This window comes from Nycticebus coucang, chromosome 21, assembly GCF_027406575.1.
Source record: "Nycticebus coucang isolate mNycCou1 chromosome 21, mNycCou1.pri, whole genome shotgun sequence".
Classification (NCBI taxonomy): Eukaryota; Metazoa; Chordata; class Mammalia; order Primates; family Lorisidae; genus Nycticebus; species Nycticebus coucang.
Window position 1 is genome coordinate 10,296,138 of NC_069800.1, and position 18,601 is coordinate 10,314,738.

Consider the following 18,601-nt stretch of genomic DNA (forward strand, 5'->3'; position numbering starts at 1 on the left):
CTATGCCTGGGGCAGACACGTGGACACTCAGGTCCAGGGAGACCCCAGGAGTCAGAGAGGCTATCACAAAGTATCCTGTGTCACATCTCAGAGCCCTGCCCCTGGGTGGCCTTGTCCTCTAGGAGCCGTCCTAAGTCCCACCTCATGTTGTGCCCTTGCTACTAACATCAGGTCACCCCCACTTGGACCTGGCCTCACTGGCCAACCAAAAAGGCCAGGGTGGACCCTACTTCCAGGCTCAGCACCCTGACTTTGCTCTGGTGCTGCAGAGCAGGGGTGTGTGTGTACATGACTGTACACATGTGTGCATGCATGAGAATGTGCACATGCACACCCTATGTCCATGCACATGTGAGTCTGTGCATACGTGTGATGCCCAGTGTGTGCAACAGTGTACACATGGTGACCCCAGTGCCCTGGCACAGCAGGGAGCCAAGATATGCTGCTCTGCCTCAGCCAGTGGACAGTCTCCTTGGTCCCGGTATCCCAGGGAAGAGGGTCCCAAGGCAGCTTCCTCTAGGGACCATCCTGCCCCCACTAGGCTTCTCTTTGAGCCAGGACTGGGCCTGTGCCCACCTGAGTCTCAAGGGCTAGCTTGTGTCCTGTGGGAAGATGGAGAGCTCTGCCCCCCTTTGCAGAACGACAAAGTGCCCACAAGGTAAAGGTACCGGGCCCCAGATTTATGGGAAGCTCCTTCTAACACCCCAAACACCTGGGAGCCATCCCAAAGACTGGGTTCATGGCTGTGAGGTCTTTGAGTCCAGCTGCAGCCAGGGAGCAGGAGAGGCCATTGGTCCTACAGGGCTGGAGCTAAGCAGTGAGTTCTGGGCCATCCAGGCCTGGTTACATGGCCCCCTTTGGCCACTGGCCTGCTCATGCTGGCCAACTGAAGCACACATGCGTGCAACATGGCGGTGCCCAGCTCTGCAGCGCCTGGAAACCTGGCTGCTCAGGTGCAGGCACTTGGTGGAACCTCCCGTGTGTCTTGTGAAGGTGGTGATTCTGCAGCAGGTCCTGGAAGTCTCAGATCTCAGCTCGTGCCCCAGGCCTGAGCCTACCCACATGGGGCAGGGCGAGGAGGGGGCTCAGGGTGATCCCAGCAGGGGCTCCCAGTGGGCAGGGGACCCCTGCCCAGGTCTGGCAGCACTTGGTGCTTTGTCTTGATGCCCCTCTTGTCACTGCTTAGCAGGTGTTTACTGTCCCACCATGGCACCAGGACCTTACTCTGTGCTACTGTGAGTGGGGGTCCACGGCCAGCTGCAAGGACAGCAGAGCTCTGCAGGAGGACGCTGTGGGCTGTTCTCCATCAGCAGCCAGTCTGTCCTCAGCAGGGTTTCGGCTCAGAAAAGGACGACGGCAAATTGTTCTTCCACCAAACTTCAGTCAAGACAGTGATCTTCAACCAGCGTGCCGTGAGAGGATCTTAGGTGTGCTGTGAAAATTTTTAAAGATCATTGATCAAATTCTTTTCAAAAGAAGTTCAAAGCATAGTAAGCATATCCTTTTTTTTTTTTTTTTGAGACAGTCTCACTTTGTTGCCCTGAGTAGAGTACTATGGTGTCACAGCTCACAGCAACCTGAAACTCTTAAGCTTAAGTGATCCTCCTTCCTTAGCCTCCTGAGGAGCTGGGACTACACCTGCCACAACGCCTGGCCAGTATATATATATATTTTTTATCAACATAATTAAAGTGTGCCAGGGAAGTTTAACTATAGGTTCAAGTGTGCTGTGAGATAAAAAAAATCGTTGAAAAACACTGGTCTAAGATGAAAAATGGACAAAGCAAATACATTAAAAGTGCAAAGGGTGTGAGGGGGAGACCTCCTGTGCCAGAGGGAAGCCCCAGAAGTGGCTGGCAGCGAGGAACCACTGGGGCTGGGGAGCCACACGGCCCTGCCCAGTCAGGCCTGCTTCATGGGAGGGGCCTTCTGCTCACCAGCCATACTCGCCTGAGGCCCCAGACCAGGAGTCAGGACCCAGTGGCTTGGGGCCAGAGAGAGCCAAGTGGCCAATTCAGACTCTGGCCGGAGTCTGAAGACTGGTCTCTCCTCATACCTGCCTGGGCCTCCAGCACCCGGGCACTGAGCATGCCCCAAGCAGGGCTGGGCAGGGGCTTCTATCTTACATGAGTACACACACTTGCGTCACACATGTGCACACCAGAAACCTGCCCAGAGACACTCAGGGCCCAGTTCCCCATCCAGTGCCCAGGTCTGAGGAGGGCCGTGCAATATGCCCCCAGGGGCATGAGGGACTGGGTCTCATTCTGCAGGACAGCATGGCCAGAGGGCTTGGGGCAGGGATGGACCCCAGAGAGGCAGGCCTCTGTTTCCTTGATGCTGCAACCACAGGACTGTGTCTTCCCTGGAGTTCCCACCTTCTCCAACACCCTCAAATCTGTTTGGACTCCTCTGATGACTGCCAGCGTCTTTGAGTGATGACTCAGGCCTGTCACTCAGCTCCTCCTGCATCAGCCCCAGGGGGGACCCTCTGCCAGGAGCAAGTTGTGGGAGTGACAAACCCCTGCCGGGCAGCACTGACCCAGGGCTCCTCACCCAGCCCAGGGCCAGCAGAGAGGAGCCGGAGGTGTGGGCATGAGAGGGACCCACAGGGGCTTGAGCCCTTGGACCCAAGCCTGCTCCGTGCCCACACCCTGCTTGTCATGGCTCTGTGGGACATCCCTGCCTGGATCAAGGACCTCTTCTGCCTGAGAGACCCCTTGCCCAGGGCTCCTGCAGACAGAAATCTGCCCCCATGTGGCCCCAGTGGGCAAGGAGGTGGACTGTGCCTGGTCCCTCCCTTTCCAGGGCTGTGGTGCCCATCTTTGCTCCCAGGACAGCCCGCTCCGCTCCCCAGATGCTTCCATCCCCTGTGAGTGCTCCTGAGGACCGAGCCTTCAGGGTGAGCTGCAGCCAGCCGGCCCTGTGCAGCAGACGCACAGTTCTCAGAGCTTCTGCGAAGGAAGAAGGATAGTCCTGAAAATGGATTCCTGAGGTTTCCAAAGGTCTCGTGCCAATTATTGGATTCTTTCCATCCCCTCTGAGCTTTTGAAGCCCACGTTCCCCACCCTTGAGAAAAATGCTGCTCCAAGGGTCCCTCAAGCTGTTACTCCTGCTGCCAGGGCAGGCGCCTGGGGCTCTGAGGGCCGTGGCTAAGGCGCCACAGCCCACATCTGCATCTGCCAGAGAAACACAGTCCTGAGCCTGCTCCGTGTTTCTGAGGTCCCACAGGCTCTCCTGAGAGCAATTTTCCAAATAAAGAGGATGACGCCTGGCCACGTTTGGAAAAATGGTGAACAGCCCCCTACTGGCACTGCTCTCCACTTGCAGGCAGCTCAGCCACCACCCAGTCCGGTGAGGGGCTTCTGCCTGCCCCAGCCCAGCCCAGAGTGTGTGGGACCTGCAGCTGCTCTTGCTGCTGGCCTCCCAGACCCAGTGCCCATCTCTAGGGGTGTGAAACATGCTGCTGCATCCGAACAAGACTGCGTAGGATGAGCCCCCATCCCACAAAGCAGGTCAGGGCCAGATTCTGAGCTTTTCTGATTTCCACTTGGCCCATTCCCTGAATTTGCCTTAGCTGGCAGCCTGGCCCTGGGGAGGATGGACAGCACGTCATCCTCCCAACTCTCTCCACGTCCCCACTGACAGGCTCAAGAGCAGCAGGGCAGGGAGAAAGTCCTGCCAGAGTCCCCAAAGTCCTCACTGCCTCGGATCAGGCCTGTCCAGCTGAAGTGAGGGTGAGGAGCCCCAGACTGGGGGATGCTGGGCAGCCTCTCGTCACCAGGAAAGCGCCTTCGAGCCAGGGGCTCTCCACAAGAGCCTGATGGAAAGAGGAGTTCGATGGGACTCCAAAAGCACTTAACGGGGCTCTAAGTTATGTTTTAAAAGGGAAAACAGTATTATTTTTGTACATGAACAACTTTAAGGTGAATTTCATGGTGTGCCTTAAGTTTTTCCTGTTGTTATTAAAAAATATATGCAATATATAAAATGCACTAGTTTAGCCATTTTTGAGTCTCCAATTCAGTGGGTGAGCATGCACAGTCCTAAACATCTGAAGCCTGTGCTGGGGCCCCCGCCCTCATCTGCATTTAACCATGGGACAAACATTGCAGTGAGCTGGTTTCTGTTTGCAACAGAGAAAATCTTACAGCTAATATTTTATTTAACATTTTTATTTTTTGTTTTGAAATACTATTTTCTGCATATCCCCATGTTTTCTGTGCCCACCACCAAGATTTAGCAGGTATGAATATTTTGCCGTGTTTCCTAAAGACAAAGGTTATACAGGTGCAGATGACTCCCCACCCAGGTTACCTGTCTCTGGTGTGCCCGTTAGTACTGTTACTATTATTAAAGTTCAGGTACGTACCACTGCCGTACCTTTTTCTTTCAGCATTGTATTTGGGGGTTTAATCCTATCAATACGTTTAGACCTAATTCCAGGGTTTTCATGGCTTGTGTTTTTGAAGCCATTCACTGATGCATCAGTCCATCCCCTGGGGGATCTCTGTAGTCACCAATCCCTGGGTAGACATTCCTCCCACCTCCCAGCTCCTGCTTGCTCACATTGGACAAAATGCTGGGTGGAGGTGGGGCCTGGAGCAGACTGGGGGTGAGTAGGCCAGGTGTTGGCAAGTGCAGGGTCTTGGGGTCTGATGGGCACTGCTCCTTCTGACTGAGGGAGACGTGATTTAAATGACATAAAGCAGCACGGCTGTGCCCAAGGAGCTGCATCTGTGACAGTGGCTGTCCCTCTGCAGGGGCACAGGGATGCCTCCTGGGTGCTGGAGATTGAGGCACAGATGGAAGGATGTTTGGCAAGGATGTGGGTGCTGCCCGAGGGGCAAAGGTGGAGTTTCTGGGGAGGGCAGCAGCTCCCTGGGTGGGGGTTGAAATCACCTCCCACAAGAACTTCCCAACAGACGGGCGTCTCCACCTTGGCTCTATCCAGCATGACATGAAGTCCGTGTGCAAAGTCTTGGATTTACCACCTAAGAATTTTAGGAATTTCCTTTCAGTTTGAAAAGAAAACTAGTTCAAAACCTCTCTTCATACTTACAACAGCTTGGGTTTGAAAGCATTTCTGTCCTCCCAGAGGCAATGGCTCCCAGCCGTGTTCATGTGCCTGGGAAGCTTTGCGCCTTTGCTACCCAGCCCCACACCTCTGTTTGTGGTCCAGGTTTGGTCTGTTTGGGGTTCAGGTCTGGTCAGCATCAGGGTGTGGCCCCTAGGAAGCTAGTGAGATCACAGGGCCCCTCTGATCTGCAGCCGGCAGATGCTCCTGCCTGGACCACTGACAGGCCGGATGACTTGGGTAGGGGCTCATTTATATCCAGGCAGGTCTGGCTGCATGGGGCCCCCAGTGGGTCAGCAGAGACGTCCTGGGCAGGAGGTCACTGCAGCCAGTTTGGCCAAACCCACCTCCAGAGACCAGCTTCTCCTTGGTCCTCCTGTCCATCCTGGGGCTTTCTGGATTGTTCTTTCCAGAAAATTCATTCTGCTGATGCTGGTGGTCAGGGGCTCCTGACTCCCCTGCAGTGGCCTGTTTGAGATCTCAGTGTCCTGGGCTCCCATGTTAGGCCCCCAGGTTAGTCTCACCCCAGCTGCCACATGCTATGGGGCACAGCGTTGTGCACCGGGACTGAGGTCCAGACTGTCCTGGGCTAGCCCCATGGTCCTCAGCTGCCCACTCACAACGCTTCACCTCACTTGGGCTGGGAAAATGGTGCTCACTGGATAGTCTCTCACTTTTGAAAAACACATTTGGCAACTGTAAGTTAACATCCAACTTTATACTATTCATCCATGGAAAATTCACAGCTAAGAATGAAGTTTCTGTGTGATGGAGGCAAGTCTGAGTCCTACACACAGAGCAACAGGGCAGAGCTGTGTGAGGAGTTCCCTCAGCCTCTCTTCGCCATAGGTGCTGGCTCCCTTACCCCCAGCGCTAGGCCCGGCCCCTGCTCCCTTCTGGCTCCCTCAGGGTGGGACTGCTGTGGTGGGGCTTCACAGTAGTGAGTTCCAAGAGTGGCTGCTTAAAGGGGCCTGGACCCCTCCCGCCAGCAACATGTCTACTCTGCCTTCCTCTTGGGCATGAGTGGAAGCCCCGAGGACCCCACCAGAAGCAGGCACTAGGGCTTCTCTGGCCTACAGACTCAGAGCCAAGCAGACCTCTCTTTCTGTGAATCACTGGCCACAGTTGTTCCTTGATGCAAATGGATGGCAGAAGGGTCCTGAGGGCAGTCCCCACAGGCCTCCTGGCTCTGCTGGGACACACCCAGCCTAGCCTCAGGTCATTCTGCTGTTGCACTGAGCTGGGAGGGCTTCCTGCTCCTCTGAACACCCCACGTGGCTCTGCCGGTGAGTGCAAAACAGATGGGCAAAGTGGCTCCTTGTGGAAAACCACTCCTGGTGAGCATCCCATGTCCATCCAGAGCAGAGTGTGCAATTGTGATCCAGTTCCCTGAGCTACCAGAGGGCTCATGCCACGCAAAGGGGCAGGTCTGCAGAGCCTGAAGTGATTCCATTTTTATTAAAATCAAAACAAAGGACTTGGCCCCAGTCAAATAAGAATTCTGAAAGACCGAAACAGTTCTGGAAGACACTGACTGAAGGCGCAGTTCAGCCCCGGGGCTCCAGGTGCAAAACCATGATGGTAATAAATCTTTGAATATTTATTTTGTCCTACACGGTGCATCAAGTTTAAATGGATTAGATATAAGGTACAAATAACACGAATGGGCACACTTGAACATAACACATAAAAAAAAAGAACAGGACACTAAGCCACCCTGAGAAGTTTATGGTTAGTCTTATTTTATATTCACAATTTGCACGTGATTCTTAGTGACCATTTCGAGAGGCTTACACTACTTGTGAAAATAAAAATACAGTATAAAGCTGGGCACGTAATCTTAGTGCTCTAGGAGGCCAAGGCAGGAGGATCCCTTGAGCTCAGGAGTTTGAGTCCAGCCTGAGCAAGAGTGAGACCCTGCCTCTACCAAAAATAAAAAAATTAGCTGGGTGCTGTGACAAGTGCCTATAGGCCCAGCTACTTGGGAGGCTTGAGCCCAGAAATTTGAGGTTGCTGTAGGCTGTGATGCCATAGTTCTCAATACAGGGTGACAGAATGAGATTCTCAAAGAAATAAAAAAAGAAAGAAAGAGAAAAAGAAAGAAAGAAAATATAGTATAAAGACTTCACCTGGTTAGATGTGGTAGCTCATATATGTAATTCCAGGAGTTTGGGAGGCCAAGGAGGGAGGATCACTTGAGAGCAGGACTTTGAGACCAAACAGGCAACATAGCAAGACTTCATCTCTAAAAAAGATTTTACGTAAGGCTCAGGTTGCATTACTGCCTACGACAGTTCTGACATCATGACACCACTAACACCTATGTTCTTTCCTTGAATGTTGAGTGTCCACACCTTTACTTTTGGGGTCACTGTCACGCTATTCCACAAAGAATACTCCAAGAGGCACACTTCTGGGGACACCCCCATTGTTTCCTTAAGCCACATTCCCTGAAATCCACAGATAAATCTGGTGGTGGCTGCTGGGAAGCACTGCACAGGCACTGTCTACATGTCACCTCTCCATCCCACTTTGTTTTTGCAATTTTCTCCATCTAATGCTTTTACAGACACAATCTGGGTGGCACAGAGCAGACAGCAAGTCTGCAGGTGACTTGAGCCCGTGGGTACCTCAATCTAGCTCGCTTGGTCTAGCGCCCCCTGGTGCCCTCGAGATGCACTGCAGTGGGGCACCTGCTCCCACAGGAAGGACCTGGAAGGAGTTCTGAGATTGCACTCCAGCCCACAAGTCTGTCACATTATCACACCACTTAAGATGACCATTTTGCTATTAGCAATGCTATAGCAAACATCTTTGAGGAAACAGTTTGATTAATTTGAATGAGACATACTATTTTTTTTTAATTTGAATTTATTTAATTTATTTATTTTTGTTGCAGTTTTTGGCCGGGGCCGGGTTTGACCCGCCACCTCTGGCATATGGGACCAGCACTCTACTCCTTGAGCCACAGGCACCACCTGAGATTTATACTATTTTCCCGAAATAACTCACTGACTCTGGCTACGTTAATCAATCAAATGAGCATCTCATTCCTCCTGGCTGGTCCATTCCAGAGTAATTCCTCTGAATGGCAATAGTATACATTTCCTGTCCATAAACATCAGCTTTAATCTCAAAGATTTTTTCCCTCAAACCTCAGAAGCTTAGTGAAAAAATGAAAGTCACAGTGAGAATTATGTCTGCTCACTGGCCCTTCTGAATCTCGCCACACATAGTTGCTGGCAACCCTCTCCCTGGGCCCTCTGTGCATGGCCTCCCCTGTGTGGATGGGGGTGGGCACTGTTGTGAGGCTGCACTCGGCCAGGGAGGGGCCTGCCTTGAGGTTTCTGTTTTCTTGCAGTCACTGTGTAGTTGTGGGTTCAGAGTTCAGTCATCAGCCTGGACCCAAGCCCCTCCCCGGCTGAGTGCAGGGAAGGAGATTGTGGGGTCTATTCTAAACCTTTATATGAGATTTATATATGGGCCAGGCTGAGCTCCTGGACCCAAGCCCCTCCCTTCCCATCGGCACAGGGAAGCATGCATTGAGGCAGTTTAAGACTCAGTTGATGCTCAAAAGCCCTTCATTTACCTGAAAATTGTCAGAGAATGTTATAAAAAACATGAAATGCTAAAATTATGGCAGCAAGTTTATGTCAACAAAGCAAGGTGAAGCAATGGAAGAAACCATGAGATTTTAGACGTGCATCAACCCCCTTCCCCTCAGGAGACTAGCACTCCACCTTGGGAGAGGCCACAGAAGATCAGAGGTAAAGGCCACTATCATGCTGTCTTGGGAGACATTTCAAAAGTCCTAAGCAACAGCCCTGAGGGATTTCTCTGCTCACCCCTCACAGCATCACCCCAGAGGGCCCATGGCCCCAAAACCAATGCTGTGGCTGAGTGTGTTGCCGGGTAACCAAAGGGACAGGAGCCTGAGGAAGACGTAATTAAAAAGCTATTTTATTGCTCATATTTCATATTTAGCCTATATCTCAGAGTTTGAAATAATCATGTATATATCACATAACATGCACAGAGAAAAACGTTTAGATATCATTAGGGATTTGGGAGCCCACTTAGAATACTTCATCACCATGAGATTTCTCAGCATCTGACGGTGCTCATTGTCAGGACAGAGTGAACTTACAGTGCAGCAGCCAACATATGCCACATGCCATCCGGAAGGACAAGGATGGTGAGGGTGGAGGATGTGGGGCCTTTCACCTGGTAGCCCAGGCATCCTGGTGTCCAAGGGCCCGGGATGCTTGGGAGGCTGGCGGTGGCGGTGGTGTCCTCAGGCACGTGCACCACACACACAGTCTTAAATGTGCAGCTGAAGGAGCCTCAGCTCTGCCTCTGGAAAGGAGTGGCAATTCCCCCACCTGTGTTGCACTTAACTGCCATAAGACCAGCCCAGGGAGATATAACACATATAACATTCTCTGACAATTTTCAGGTAAATGAAGGGCTTTTGAGCATCAACTGAGTCTTAAACTGCCTGAATGCAAACTCCCCTGTGCAGTAGGTGGGCACCAGTGAGGCTGCACTCAGCCAGGGAGGGGCTTGGGCCCAGGCTGATGACTGAACTCTGAACCCACAGCTACACAGTGACTGTAAGAAAACAAACCTCAAGGCAGGTGTCTGGTGGCCAGGTGACCACACACAACGCAGCTCAGCCTGGCCCATATATAAATCTCATATAAAGGTTTAGAATAGACCCCACAATCTCCTTTCTAGTCTGGTGTGGTCCTGACCAGTGAGAGAAAGGTGGGTTCTGAGGCCTCTGACCTGAGTGCACAGCAGAGTCTCCTGCCCACCTGAGAGAGGAAGAGGAGGCCTCACTTGCAGGTTGAGTTCAGGTCCAGAATTTGTCTCTGGACACAACTTCACATATGACCTGAGTTTCAGGTAAACAGAAGCATGTGGCAAAAGACAGGTAAAGTGAGGATGTGGTGGAGTGGCCTGTGTGCGTGGCATGTGCACACACTCCTGTCTGGGCTCCCGCACACAACAAACTCCATCTCCCAGAATGTTGTAACTATACAGCCTAATAGTGAACCAGCTAGTGGGTGTTCATTTTGCCTCAAACATGAACATTTTAAGGAATTTTTTTTTTTTTTTTTGTAGAGACAGAGTCTCACTGTGTCACCCTCGGGTAGAGTGCCGTGGCGTCACACGGCTCACAGCAACTTCCAACTCTTGGGTCTACGCGATTCTCTTGCCTCAGCCTCCCGAGCAGCTGGAACCACACGCGCCGGCCACAACGCCCGGCTATTTTTTTTTTTTTGTTGTTGTTGTTGTTGCAGTTTGGCCGGGGCTGGGTTTGAACCTGCCACCCTCAGCATATGGGGCCGGTGCCCCATTTTAAGGAATTTTTAAGGCATTAAGAGCAAAGTTTCAAACATATCATATATATGTTACCCCAGATAGTCATTAAAATACTTTATTCAATTATATTACTTAAATGTGTCATTAAGAAAAAAGCACAGTTACATATGCTGTCTCATGTGTGGGGCCGGTGCTGGCTGAGGGAGTGGGAGCCTAAAAGATCCCCCTCTCGTGCGCAGACCCCCATGGTGTGCAGGCCCTGCAGGTAACTTGAGGGTCGTAATAAAGATGCTAACTTTGTCTTTGAAATTACTTCGCTGTTGAAGAAATTGAGAATACAAATGTCAAATAAGAAAAATAAGTTGGAGAAAAGAGCTCATTACTTTAAATATGTATTTTTTACAGTTAAGATATCCTGTAAATGCTTTTAAAAAGTATGATTAATGTTGACACTGTAATTTAAAATCCACAAAAATTATAAAAGTGAGCATTATTGAATTTCTGAACTACTCCAGAAACACATTCTCAAGTATATCTAAAGTTATATCTGCCCTGCCACACACTTACGGTGTCTGCTCTCTAAAGCTGGTCAAGACTAGCTTAGGTGCTGCCTCTGCAGCAGGCCAGAGATGCTGAGCAGTGGCCTGGTGGCTGGGGCCTGGGAAGGCAGTGCAGCCTGGGAGCTTCCAAGGATGGGAGAAGCCCCTTTCCCCGCTACACCTGGACACTGGTGTGCTGGAGTTTGTGACCGTCCCCTGTAGGGCATCTGCAGTGGTGGAACCCTGACAAATTCAACAGACATAACATCACACATGTTGCAGGTATCTTTGCAGGCCTGGGGATAATGCTATTTTGTGCTGACCGTCCTCACCCCCTCTGAATGCCCCGCCCAGGCAACCTCTCACAGAGGCTGTAATGTCCTGGCCCTCCCCTGAGCCCTTCTCTGTGTGGTGACTGCGGCAGTCAGGAGGTCCAGTCCACAGCTCCTCTCAGGGCCAGTGTCAGTATGAAGCGCGGTTGGAACAGGGTGGAATCTAGGATGCTGACCTCTGACCTGCCTACACAACCTAAGACACACGCTGTGACCCCATCCCCAACCCTTTGGCTTGTGCAGCAAGCCCAGCCCCTTCTTGCCATGTGGACCCACCTGATCTTCCTCAGTCTTAACCTGTATCTTGCCCTCTGCTCAACCCTTAACCTTGGGGTCCTTTCAGGTCCCACCCTCAGGATTCTGAAGGTTCTAGAAGCCCCCGTGGCCAGCCTGTCCATCTTCATGCTCTGGTCACACTGTCCTGGTGACAACTCCGGCATCTCAGGTCCAGCCCACACCTCGCCTACAGGCTGCACCCAGGCTGCAGTTTTATGTGTCAGTCGTATTTCACCCCTTGGCAGCCTGCTGCTCACTGTCTGCACTCTATGATGGTTTGACATATTAGAGCCTTGCTAGTCCTGGAGACACTGCTCCTCCCTGGGCCAAGAATGTCTAGAAATAGTGGCACAAAGGCCCTGCCTGTGCACAGGCCTTTCACATGCAAACGAATCAATCCAGAGCCCTCAACCATTTATTCACCAACTTGACATGGCAAGCCAATGTTCCCCTGCTCTGCACTGCAGTGGACAAATGGGCATTGGCCCCTGGGCTGTGCATTGCCCACCTCACCCTGGGTCAGTGAAGGTGGCTGCCCCTGAGGTCTCCTCGCTCCTTCTGCCTGTCCTGGGCACTGTCATTGACTCTCCTTTCAAGGCTGTGGTCTCTGTGCTATCACGTGGCTACATCTGGGTACCACAATACTGGAGACATTTTTTTGGAGATGGGGTCTCACTCTGTCACCCAGGCTGGAATGCAGTGGTGACGTCACAGCTCACTGTAGCCTCAAACTCCTGAGCCCAAGCAAACCACCTGCCTCAGCCTCCTGAGGAGCTGGGACTACAGGTGTGCACCACACCCCACTTACTTCCGAAATTTTTTCGTAGAGATGGGGTTTTCCTATGTTGCTCAACGTGGTCTCAAACCTCTGGGCCCAAGTGATCCTCCCACCTCAGCCTTCCAAGAGTGCTGGGATTACTGGTGTGAATCTCTATGCCTGGAAAATCCTGGGTACATTTTTCAAAGACCTCAGACAGCTTTATATACAACCAGGCTCATTCTTTGTCTTGCCAAGACCCATCCTGCTTGCGATAGCTGTCCATCCATGCAGTGGCTAGAGGAGAGGTCAAGTGTGGGGTAGCGGTGCAGTGACTACACATGCCCCAACCCTAGGGAATGTGAAAACAGGCAAGTGGATAAAGTGGGCAGGTGTTTGGGGCCAATGCACAAGCCTTGCTAGGGAGACAGTGGGGGAGCTTCCAGATTCGAGGGTACTGTGCAGCAGGGCAGGCTGGAGAGCTTGAGGTGGGTATCCAAGGGTGGACTTGACCACAGGCATTAGAAACTACCCGAGGACTCTAGGTAAGGGGCTGATAGGGAAGGTCTGCCTTTTAGAGAGCTCCCCTGAGCTTTGTACACTTGGGGTGTGCTCAACTCCACAGCAGAGGGTGTGGGCCATCTGTAGCATGGTGAGGTGCCTGGGATCTAGCCAGAGTGGCAGGCCCAGCCCACGGTGATGCAGTGTCCTAGGCACAGCTGCCCCGACACATTGCCCACTGCCTCCTCAAGGGCACTGCTGTGCAGCTGTTCAAAAAGCCAGAAACATTTACCACCTGCCCTTTATGGAAACCGCAAGCTGGACCTGCTCTGTTCCTGGGATAATGCACCAGGCAGTCATTAAGTGGTTCTTCTGGAGATTTTAGCAACAAGGCTAATATCTAAGTTATATCTTAGTTTCAAAAAAGATAACTATGGCCAGGTGTGGTGACTCATGGGTGCTGGGGCTCACACCTGTGATCCCAGCTACTTGGGAAGCCGAGGCACTGCCTGAGCTCAGGAGTTCAAGACCAGCCTGAACAAGAGTGAGAGGCATTATGGTGGGCACCTGTAGTCCCAGCTACTTGGGAGGTAGAGGCAAGAGGATCACTTGTACCCAGAGTTTCAGCTGTGATGCTACAGCACTCTACCCAGGAACACAGAGTGAGACTCTGTCTCAAAAAACCCCCCAAAACAAAAAAGCAAAATATAAAGAGATATTTACAATATAACCTCAAAACACATAAAAATAGCATTAGAAAGCAAGCAGCTAAAGTTTTAGCCACAGTTCCTCCTGGAGAGTTGGACGGTGGTGAGCTCTGTACTGTCTCACTTTCCCTAGCGCCTGTCGCTAAGAAGTCACATGCAGGATGCTACCTGAGAGGCTTCGCCATGCTCTGATTGGGAGTTAGGCTGAGATTTTGAGGGCCCCGGTAGGAGATGCTGCCTGTGATGGGAACAGAACACATGTAGTTCATGTTAACACACATTGGGAAGCCACTCAGACCTGCTGGGTCTCTGCAACCGCCGCTCCCTCCCCACCAGTAGCAGTGAGAGGCCCCCTGAGTACTCCTGACTCCACAGAAGAATCCATGTGAGGGATGTGCAATTGTTTTACATTTTGATCTTTTTACAAAACTTTTTGCACCTTTGCAACATAGAAAATATTTAAACCCTCTGAATAAATCAGCAGTTTGATATTAAGACCTGGAAACTAGAACTGATCAGTCTGGCCCACTTCCAGAGCTCTCAGGCCGGGGCTTTCACTCTACCACGTGTGGGCCCTGGGTGGGGGCTGTCCCTCCACAGGCAGATGTGGCCACCTGAGGCATGCAGGGGAGCCCAGCAGAGGGCTGGAGATTTGAATAAATGCCACATGCGGAGGGAAGCCTGGGCTGCTGTTATTCTGAGGACAGCCAGGAGGCAGCAGCACCTGCAAGGTCCTTTCAGCTCCTCCTACAGTTCACTCCCTCCATCCACTTCCCTGGAAATGTGAAAATGGGGTGTGTCTACTCTGTTGTGGGGCAATACTGCACAAAAGCACATTGACCCTGCATGCCATGAACATCAGATTGACCAGTGCCCTGCCTGTTGTGGAACGTTAGTAGTGCCCAGGCTAGAGCCCTGAGCACAGGCAGCTCTGCATCCCTGATGGGGTCATGTCCCTGCCCGTGGGGGTATGGCTATTTGAGGACACTGCCTGTTGGTGGCACCACAGTGACCCTCAAAAGACCTTGAAGAATGGCAGAGAACCAGGGAGGTGAACTGTATGATTTTGTTTTTACATTTTCTGCTTTACAACAGTTTGATCCCATCAGGGCCTGGCTGGTCCAGGACAGACAGCCAGAATAACTGATTCCTAGAGACAGTGAACAACACACACAATTTATTTAGAGACAAGGTTTCACTCTGTTGCCCTGGGTGGAGAACCATGATGTCATCACAGCTCACAGTAACCCCAAACTCCTGGGTTCAAGAGATCCTCCTGCCTCAGCTTCCTGAGTAGTTGGGACTGCAGGCACCCGCCACAGTGCCTGGCTAGTTTCTAGTTTTTCTAGAGGTGTGGGTCTCGCTCTTGCTCAGGCTGGTCTCAAACTCCTGAGCTCAAGGAATCCACCCTCATCAGCCTCCCTGAGGGCCAGGATTCCAGGTATGAGCCCCCATGCCCAGCCCCCAGAACATACTTCAACCCATACATGTATCAATCTGGAGTGAGGCTGCAAGAACTTTTACTTACCCACGTGTCCATCTTGAGGTGGACTAATCAAAGAGATTCTCGTTTGGCCAGCAGCTCCCTCAGGCTAAGTAGGCATAAAGAAAATAACTGATTAAAAAAAAAAAAGCTGCCATTTATGAGATTCAGAATTTCATTATTTCTTTTTCACCTTTTTAATTTTTTTTTTTTTTTGAGGCAAAGTCTCACTTTCTTGCCCCTGATAGAGTACCATGGCAAGCAACCTCAGACTCCAGGGCTTAAGTGATCCTCCTGCCTCAGCCTCTTGAGAGCTGGGACCGCAGGAGACACTGTGGCCTCATGTTCACTGAGATCCTGTTTCCAGGACAAATTCCTATTAGTGTGGCTCCGTGTTCACCTCCTGCTTCTGCTGTTGGAATGCTGGCCCAACGAGGTTGGCAGGGGTACTCTGATCCACCAGGACCTAAAACACTGTCCTGTACAGGGCTCCACTATCTATTTTTAAGAATTTCCAGACAGAGAAAAGTAAACAGATGTCCCAGCTGACACTGGAAAACATGAAGTCCTGGGTAACTCTTCATCTGGGTGTACGGATTTTGTTACTTGAAAATCCAGGTGCTGACAGGTTGGATGGAGTGCTCACAGAGCTGCATGTGCCAGGCCCCACTGTGCCCATCCTCCATCTATCCAGCAATGGTGAGGCAGGCACTGCCGCCTCCCTGCCTGACCCACAGGAAGCTCTGAGTGGAGGTTGGCTGGTGGCAGAGGCCATTTTGCTGCTCAGTGTGACCTGGAATGCCTGCAGGGCACTGTATGCAGCCTCCTTCCTGGGCTCCAGGTCCCTTGCCTCGCCGGTCAGTCCTCAGGCTCTGCCGTCTTCACCATGCCCTGCTAAGACCTGGCTGCCTGTCCTCCTGGCCCTGGCATGCCCACCCCAGAGATCAGTTGACCCACCCACCATGGAAGGTCCTGTGTCCTCTCCAGAACTCCAATGTATTCTCTGCCACACCCTGGACCCTGGACCCTCTCTTGCCCACCCTCCACTCTCACTTGCTGACAATATAGTGGGCTGGAGGGACCAGCCCTATGGCCCCAGTGGCCCTCTGTGCTGCCCGCAGGCCTGCTGTCAACGAAGCATGCTCCCATCCACCTGAGCTGATGACTATACTCACAACCCACCCACACAGAAACTCGGCAGGACTGCTCCTGGCACTTCCCTTCCCCTCCCCAGAGTGCTCTGCTCCTTCCCTTCCTGGGTCCCCCTCAGGGGTGCCTTCAGGATGGCGCATATTAAGAGTCTGGGCTTACTCCCCTGGGAGCACCCCCCAATTGCAGCCTGTGCAGCTTCTTCCTGCTGCCCACCTACAGTTCACTGGGCACCTTCCACTGCCTGGACAGACATCCCACCTGCCTCAAGCCTCCTCTCACCACCAGGTGTGATATCCTTTCAAACTTTGAAACTTCAACAGGGAAAATCATCAGCACACAGTGAGCACAAACTTATCAATACATGACTAGGATGAAGGAAATCATCTTTTCTTGCCTAGTGTCCAATAAGAAATAATTTTTGTTCGTTGGGTCAGTTCCTGAGTCCTCTGTTTGTGGGAAAATCTAGCAGTTGTTGGAGCAAAAAGAATCATTCATTTTCCTTTTGAGATAGAATATCATTCTCTCTCTGTGGGTAGAGTGCCTTGCTGTCATAGCTCACAGCAACCTTAAACTCTTGGGTTCAAACAATCCTCTTGCCTCAACCTCCTGAGCAGCTGGGGCTAAAGGCACCCACCACAACACCCGGCTAGTTTTTCTAGTTTTAGTAGAGATGGGGTTGTAGAGACAGGATTTCACTCTTGCTCAGGCTGGTCTTGAACTTGTGAGCTCAACAGATTCTCTTGTCTCAGCCTCCCAGCCAGGCCCGAGCAAAAAGAATCTTAAGAGACTGAGTGCCCAGGCTTCTGGCCTGTGGCTGAGGCTGGGGACAGGCATTGCGAGGGGCTGGGAGGGCACCTGTGCACTTCATGCTCTCCTGGCTTCCTGGGACGAGACTGACAGGCCTGGGGAGCAACTGGGCACTAGGACGAGGAGGCCCTAGCAACTGCACTGGCCACACTCAGATCCTGACAGTCTAGACCAGGCCAGGCACAGAGCAGGTCCAGACCCAACCTGGATGGTTCTGAGAATATTGCCATACAGCTAAGAGGCCTCAGGGAGGTGTCCCAAAACGTCAGGCTGCCTGTTTGGGGAGTATGTCTGCACAAGTGGAATTCACGGGATGGCAAACAATGACGCCCACACCCATTTAAGACAGCACTGACCACCCAGAGTTCCACAGTAGGCCTTTCCCAACCTCCCTCCCCGGCATCTCCATACAGTGGGAGGACAACCTGAGCTCTCTCCCACCTGACCAGCTGTGTAACAGGTACCATGTGTGGGCTCGGGCCAGGAGATGCAATCGAAATGGGCCCCCTTGTCCCCTTTGGCCTATTTATACCTCACCCAGTGGAGGGTTTTCCTGCCAGAGAATAAACTCTGTTAAGGCTCAGGACGTTCCTGATGTCAGAAAAAAGTGTGGAAGATCCAATGGGACCTGTGTCTTCCTTTGCCCAGCTGTGAGCTACAGAAGACACTGGTGCCTGTGGTTATGGTGACTCCACAGGGTAGGTGCAGACACGGGTCCTGCCACATGGGCACAGCCTCCACCAGCCATATGTGCACAGGCCTGGCTGCCTATAATCCTGGATGTTCTGAGCGTTCCCCGGTCCTCGTTGACCACCGGGGGCTACAGGAAACTGGGAAACTGACCTGAGACTTGGAGACCATAAGTGCCAAAGGATAGACGTCCAGGGTCTTGGTGGTACTTTTACCTGGGAAGGTGCACCCATGCAGTGTGTGGCCCATCTGCAAGTCTGAAGCACAGAGTCACCGGGCAGGTGTGGGTGACAAGTGCAGGGGAGGCAGGCAGGGCAGGTACAGGGCGCTCCTGCTCCAATCATCTGCCAAGGAGCTGGGGTTTCTCCTTTGCCACAGCTTCCTGGGCTCTTCCTACTAAAGTCCACCTTCTTGCCCTGGACTCCAGGTCCCTCCCTTGAGGCGAGCACTGCTACTCAAGAGCAAGTCTGCAGGGTAGAGTCCACCTCACAGGCCACTGGGAGACAGAAGTCTCATTCATAGTGCTCAGAACAGTGTGTGCAAGCGAGTGGCACAGGTGACACAGCCTTGGCAACACATGCATCAAGTAAGTAACTCATACAAGTAACCATGTGCCAATCAGGTGTGCCAATCAGATGCGGAGAAAAGGGAACACTTCTGCACTGCTGGTGGGAATGCAAATTAATACATTCCTTTTGGAAAGATATATGGAGAACACTCAGAGATCTAAAAATAGATCTGCCATTCAATCCTGTAATTCCTCTGCTGGGCATATACCCAGAAGACCAAAAATCACAACATAACAAAGATATTTGTACCAGAATGTTTATTGCAGCCCAATTCATAATTGCTAAGTCATGGAAAAAGCCCAAGTGCCCATCGATCCACGAATGGATTAATAAATTGTGGTATATGTATACCATGGAATACTATGCAGCCTTAAAGAAAGATG

General features: G+C 51.7%; 1 protein-coding gene across 27 annotated transcripts; it reads right to left on the reverse strand.

Annotated features, from left to right (window-relative positions):
- Window positions 1-680: 680 nt before the first annotated feature.
- On the reverse strand, window positions 681-18,269 carry LOC128574089 (probable E3 SUMO-protein ligase RNF212). Of its 27 annotated transcripts, none has more exons than XM_053574733.1 (6): window positions 17,865-18,269; window positions 15,046-15,109; window positions 13,686-13,755; window positions 9,895-9,974; window positions 7,207-7,322; window positions 681-1,432 (listed from the first exon to the last, which is right to left on the reverse strand). In XM_053574733.1, exons 1-5 carry the CDS (start codon window positions 17,991-17,993, stop codon window positions 7,225-7,227), a joined length of 441 nt encoding a protein of 146 aa, XP_053430708.1. In that variant the 5' UTR covers window positions 17,994-18,269; the 3' UTR covers window positions 681-1,432; window positions 7,207-7,224. The 27 variants fall into 27 exon arrangements, 17 of the variants coding, with proteins under 17 accessions (XP_053430708.1, XP_053430710.1, XP_053430707.1 ...); XM_053574735.1 differs by lacking the exon at window positions 681-1,432 and adding an exon at window positions 3,766-3,820; XM_053574732.1 differs by lacking the exon at window positions 681-1,432 and adding an exon at window positions 4,880-4,994.
- Between the last annotated feature and the right edge of the window lie 332 nt (window positions 18,270-18,601).

Bases quoted from the DNA above. Each gene is read 5' to 3' on its own strand.
- LOC128574089 (XM_053574727.1), bottom strand. From the start codon at position 17,993: ATGATTGGAGCAGGAGCGCCCTGTACCTGCCCTGCCTGCCTCCCCTGC. The intron at 13,756-15,045 runs GTAAGTAAAAGT...TTCCCATCACAG, and splicing joins ACCTCAAGATGGACACGTGG to GCAGCATCTCCTACCGGGGC. The intron at 9,975-13,685 runs GTAGCATCCTGC...CCTGAAACTCAG, and splicing joins AGCATGGCGAAGCCTCTCAG to GTCATATGTGAAGTTGTGTC.